At 31.8% G+C, this 5,482-nt stretch overlaps 1 protein-coding gene across 2 annotated transcripts; it reads left to right on the plus strand.

Moving 5' to 3' along the window:
• Positions 1 to 1,639: 1,639 nt before the first annotated feature.
• LOC110653757 (protein TRANSPARENT TESTA 16) lies at positions 1,640 to 5,205 on the plus strand. Of its 2 annotated transcripts, XM_058145600.1 has the most exons (8): positions 1,647 to 1,808; positions 2,068 to 2,362; positions 3,263 to 3,329; positions 3,410 to 3,574; positions 4,039 to 4,080; positions 4,191 to 4,232; positions 4,512 to 4,729; positions 5,025 to 5,205. In XM_058145600.1, the coding sequence occupies exons 2-7, from the start codon at positions 2,175 to 2,177 to the stop codon at positions 4,710 to 4,712; spliced, it is 705 nt and encodes a 234-aa protein (XP_058001583.1). In that variant the 5' UTR covers positions 1,647 to 1,808; positions 2,068 to 2,174; the 3' UTR covers positions 4,713 to 4,729; positions 5,025 to 5,205. The 2 variants fall into 2 exon arrangements, with proteins under 2 accessions (XP_058001591.1, XP_058001583.1); XM_058145608.1 differs by having other exon boundaries at positions 1,640 to 2,362; positions 4,518 to 4,729.
• The last annotated feature ends 277 nt before the right edge of the window (positions 5,206 to 5,482 follow it).

Raw genomic sequence — 5,482 nt, forward strand, 5'->3', positions numbered from 1 at the left:
ATTTTGATGGGTTTTACATAGTAACTATGCGTATGATTAATTAATATTAATTATTTGCTAAATGTCAAGCACCAATGTTTATATAGATGCATAAATTTTATTTAGCAAAAACACGTGTAATTCTTTGAATACTCTGAATTGACAAATGAGAGAAATTGAAAGATAATTAAGAAGTTAAAAGTCTTTATATTTACCTATTTTTCTTACTTAAATTCGGTCTATTATAAATTCAAGATACAAAATATATAATATGATTCACAAATTTGTGTCTTATATTTATGATGCACCAGTTCAAACAAGAATTTTTCTACATTTATCAAAAAAGTAGAGGAAACTTTTATGTAAAAAAAAAAAAAAATACAAAGAACCTTTCCTACTAGAAATTGATATGTTTAACTCTCTATTTATACTAGTCATAAATAATATGACATCATATAAGCTTTTTATATATTTAATTTCGATTGAGATTCGATCTCGGACTTAAATTATTAAATTCTTTTGATGCATAATTAATTTAGATTTACAATCAAATGCACTCTACAAAAGATTTTTAAAATAAATTTATGTAATTGCGATTCTGACACCAAATACATTAGCTCTGTATTTGAATAGAGAAATTAAAATTTGATATTTGAATTTAATAAAATTATAGGTTTTCTTCAATTGTTTAGAGTCATGGATCTATATTAAGCTCATAATTTAAATGTTGAGAACATCTTGTTTAAGTGTGGAATTGAAATGTTCTATAGCAATGTTATTTGAAATCTATTCCAAGTGAGTTCTTCATTTGTAAAATATGTTATTTGAAATCAAGATTTATATGAAAATCAAAGGCAAATCCCCTTATTTCAAATTTTGATATCCAAATATAGCACTATGAAAATTGGAACGTTTTCCACTATGGATAGGGCTTTGAGAAACATTCAGAGAAAAGAAAAGAAAAAGCAGCTTTGTGATCCAATAGACTTAGCAATATTCCCAGTATTAGTGCATATATAATGAATTAGTATATCATATCTTGAATTTATAGAAAAAGATCAAGATTAGGTTGCCCACAGGAAAATGAATTTGGTGGTATAAGAAGGTAATTGTTAACCATTTCAATTTCCTTATTAAGTTACTATATATGATAATGCTTAATGACCAAGCCATGCTTAAACCATGCATTTATAAAAAAAGTCTCTCTCATTGGATGTTACACTTTGTCGTTTCCTATTAGGGTCTGGGCTACTGGCCATCCCCTTCATTTGAGTTTCCTTTTATCGTAAACCATAGTTCTCTAACCAAGGTTAAAACATTCCAAAATTGGCAAAGTTTGAGGTCACTTGGCAGACCTGTTCAGAGAGTGGTTAACAGTCACAGCAACCTTTTGTCTAACCTTCCATTACAGGACAATGGGGATTTACGTGGAATGCCACTATTATTATTGGCTTGGCAGCTACTAGTGTATGATCAACTGCTGCAATGTAACATTGCGACTGATACTGCTGCCACTGATTTCACTTGATATAGCAGAAACAATGATCAACTATAACAGTGAATTAACCAAGAAAAAAATGTGGGACCCATATGAATTCACATGATGAATTTTTCTACAACTCTATGTGATGGCGCATTATGAACCATGCTCTAGGAAAGAGTTTCTCTGATATGCAGGATAATGCCTCAGGTGCATTTTAGTAGTTTTTCGTAAGCGAGGGGGCATTTTAACAAGCAAAAGTTCATATGCGGGCAATAAATTGGCCTCTTCATGCTCTTTAATACAGAAACTCCTTAATTGTACAAGCAAAGGGATTAAAGACACATAGGTATAGAAAGTTGTCTCTCTTTTCTCTCTTCCTGGCCTGGAGTTTTATGAATTATAAAGAAGATGTTATGCTAGGTTTCAGAAACTTTAGTTTCCATTTGTCATTTCTTTGTGTCTTCTAGTCCCTTATTTGAACCCTCATCTTTATATATTAGGAATTAGCTTTTTATTTGCTTTCCATTATTTTTAGCATAAATTTTCTATGCCTTTTTATGGTTTTGGGAGTTTAATTATTTATTTATTAATTTGCATGGAACAAGAAAAAAAAAAAACTAGGAAATCAGGCCTGTGAAAAGATTATTGTCCTCTTTTATTTCGTCTTTCCCCAAAAGTAGAAGATTGGCAAGATTAAACCTGTTAGAAAATTATGGGTCGTGGCAAGATACCAATCAAGAGGATTGAAAACCAGACCACAAGGCAAGTGACTTTCTCCAAGCGCAGGGCAGGACTTCTGAAGAAGACTCATGAACTTTCAGTGCTTTGTGATGCCCAGATCGGCCTCATCATCTTCTCCAGCACTGGAAAGATGTGCCAGTACTGCACTGAGCCTTTGAGGTCGTCTATTTTTACCGTCTTTAAGTCATGATTTTTTTTTTCTCATGGATTTCTTCATTTATTTTCTAGTTAGTTGGACATTATGGATCCATCTGTTTCCCGAAGATCTGATATGATGACCAACTTGGGTGGCTTGACTTTCCTTTTTGCATATTTCTGACAAACTAGGGTTTTCCAGTCAAGGGTTCTCTTCCTCCACAGCTTTGCCATGATTTTATTAATTATTTTATTTCCAAGTTTAGCTCCAGATCTCTGCTTTACAACAGTTTTTCAATATTGATCCATATTATTCATTTTGACTAGTATTTTATGCCATTATCATGATTTGGTCTCTTATATATTAATTATAAAAGTAATTTCCTCTGGAAAAATTTTTAGCATATTTAATTTCTAGTGCTGGAATTTCTATCGACAAACGCAAATGAAGAAAGATATGCAACTATTAGGTTTCAAATTGTATATTTGAATGAATTCAAGTCTTTTAATTTCGTTTTATTCACTTATAAAGTTATTATTATTATTATTATCATTAAAAGTTGAGACTAAACTATGTGCTGATTACCGAGTTTGTCCTAGCTAGGGCTTCACCTATTAATGTTCCAATCTGACACGATGTTAGATATATATGGATGGTTATTTTTCAATAGAGAACACAGTATATTATACACCCACACCCTAAAACAAATTAATCACATATTATTGAAGGTTTCTTTTTTTTCCATTTTCTTGTAAAAGTTCCGCTTCTGGTGCTGGAAGTATTCACACAGCAAATTGGAGTTTTAATTATCAGTCAATGATTTCCCAAAAAATGAACCCTTTCATTTTTGTATATTAAGATTTTTCACATATGTTCTTCAATTGTCTAATAATATAAAGATGATGATCATATGATCTTTCCAGGATGGAGCAAGTCATAGAAAGGTACCAGAAGATTACAGGGACCTGCATTCCTGAGCATGATAGCAGGGTAATTTATAAAACTCCTAAATTGAAGTCAAGATTCAAATTTTTTGCATTAGCCATCCTTTCCTCTCTTTTTTTTTCCAGGAACAACTGTTCAGTGAGCTCGCAATGCTCAGAAAAGAAACTCGGCGCCTTCAACTAAACATGCGGCGCTACACTGGTGAAGACATGAGCTCCATTCCATTTGAGGAACTGAGTGAACTTGAACAAGAACTAGAACGATCAGTTGCCAAGGTCCGGGATCGCAAGGTACTGTTTGCTTCACTATTTTTACTGAATATTAAATATAGATTATATAGGAAATTGGCTAAAAATTAGCCTGTTTCTGCATGACATTTTTTCTTTTGATAAAATTCAGTATGACAATCAATTTAAATGTTGAACTCCTCACTAGAGCTTACTATTGGGAAGTTAATTTGATGTTTAGAGACACATTCAAACTTTCAGTATCAAACTGTTTTGCATTTTGAATGGAATTCTTTATTTATTAATTTCTTTTAAACAATGCAATTCTTTATTATACTTTTTTTTTTTTGGTGAGACCCAATTCTTGATTGCTTTTAAAATATCAAATATGCAATTCTTTATTGGTTTTGAAGAATGCAAACCATATGGTACCAAGAAGAAAAAAGAAATTATGTGATTTAGTTGTTTGCAAAGGTGATAAAGTTTGAAATTATGATAAAAAAAAGTTTCTTTGATGTTGCATGCAGAATGAGCTCTTGCAACAGCAGCTGGATAATCTTCGCAGAAAGGTGAAATCGTCTCTTCTCCCAAAGATATAAACACCATAATAATCATGCCCAATAATTCTTGTCTTGTGCAAAACCTAATTTTTCTTCTCCTGTAAATAAATGTTAATTAGGAGCGAATGTTGGAGGAGGAAAATGGCAATATGTACCGTTGGGTAAGGATCTTATTTGCACCACGTTATATATTCCTCAAGAGGACTTCTACAAATGCTAAAACCTACTGATAGAATGTCAAGCTAGAACATCTAATGTTACTACTTCTTATCAATTAATTTACTTTATAGGAAAAGTAGAGGATTATTAATAATTTATTGAATATATACACATTACTTCTAAGTTGCTATATATGGATTACTTCAATTGATTATATAGTGTGATCATATGGTTCTCTATATCATTTATTGTTTATGCTAGAGAATTATAAATTTTTTTAGATTCAGGAGCACCGCGTAGCATTAGAGTATCAGCAGGCAACATTAGAAGCAAAGCCAATGGAGCATCAACAAGTTCTTGATCAATTCCCCTTTTGTGGAGAACCTAGTAGTGTCCTTCAGCTTGCAACCATCCCTTCTCAGATTCATCAGTCTTATCATCTCCAGCTTGCTCAGCCTAGCCTTCAAGGTTCCAATGTTTAATTAGCATTTCAAGTAAGGTACGTTAACAATAAAACAAAGATTCAACTTTGATATTTCATTATCTTCTACAATTAGTACCTAAATTGGTGATTAAACTCAGCGCTAAATCAAATTAATGGACGTTTCTTTTCTTTTTTTTCCTTGTGAAAATTTCTATTTAATCACTCATTGAAGGAAATCTATGATTGATGTCTTAGTGAAACCAAAATAATTTATAATGCAAAAAAGTTGTGTCTGTGTGTTGTGTATATATGTGATACCCTTCTTTTTTTTTTTTCCTGTATATGACTGTGTTGGTTGTGGCTTTTGCAGAATTATCACGTCATCAGAGAAGGGTTTCTCGCATCTAAGATCGATTTAGTGCAATATACTGTTTTTATTGTTTTTAAGGGACTTATATATGTATATGATTTCAGACTGCATTTTAGATATGCTTTTATGTTATTGTGTTATGGTTTCAAGTTATAAACAATAGAGTTTGTCTCAGTTACAACTTTGAGTCGAAAGCGATCTAGTATAACTTAAAAATTTGAGTCTCGTTTATTATTTTGAATGTGCAAAGATAGAGGGTTCTGTTTGGAAGTCCAGGAAAAAGGAGGATAATTGAAACATTGACACCGGTTAGAAAATTGTTTCACGAACAATAGTTTTTACCAAGTAACAAATGGCAAAGAGCTCATACGCTTAGAAATTTCTAGCATCTACATCACTCCTACCAATTTGCTAGTAGAATCAGTAACAAACCAAAGATACCAATGAATTTTAGCTCA

Source organism: Hevea brasiliensis, chromosome 1 (assembly GCF_030052815.1).
Source record: "Hevea brasiliensis isolate MT/VB/25A 57/8 chromosome 1, ASM3005281v1, whole genome shotgun sequence".
Classification (NCBI taxonomy): domain Eukaryota; kingdom Viridiplantae; phylum Streptophyta; class Magnoliopsida; order Malpighiales; family Euphorbiaceae; genus Hevea; species Hevea brasiliensis.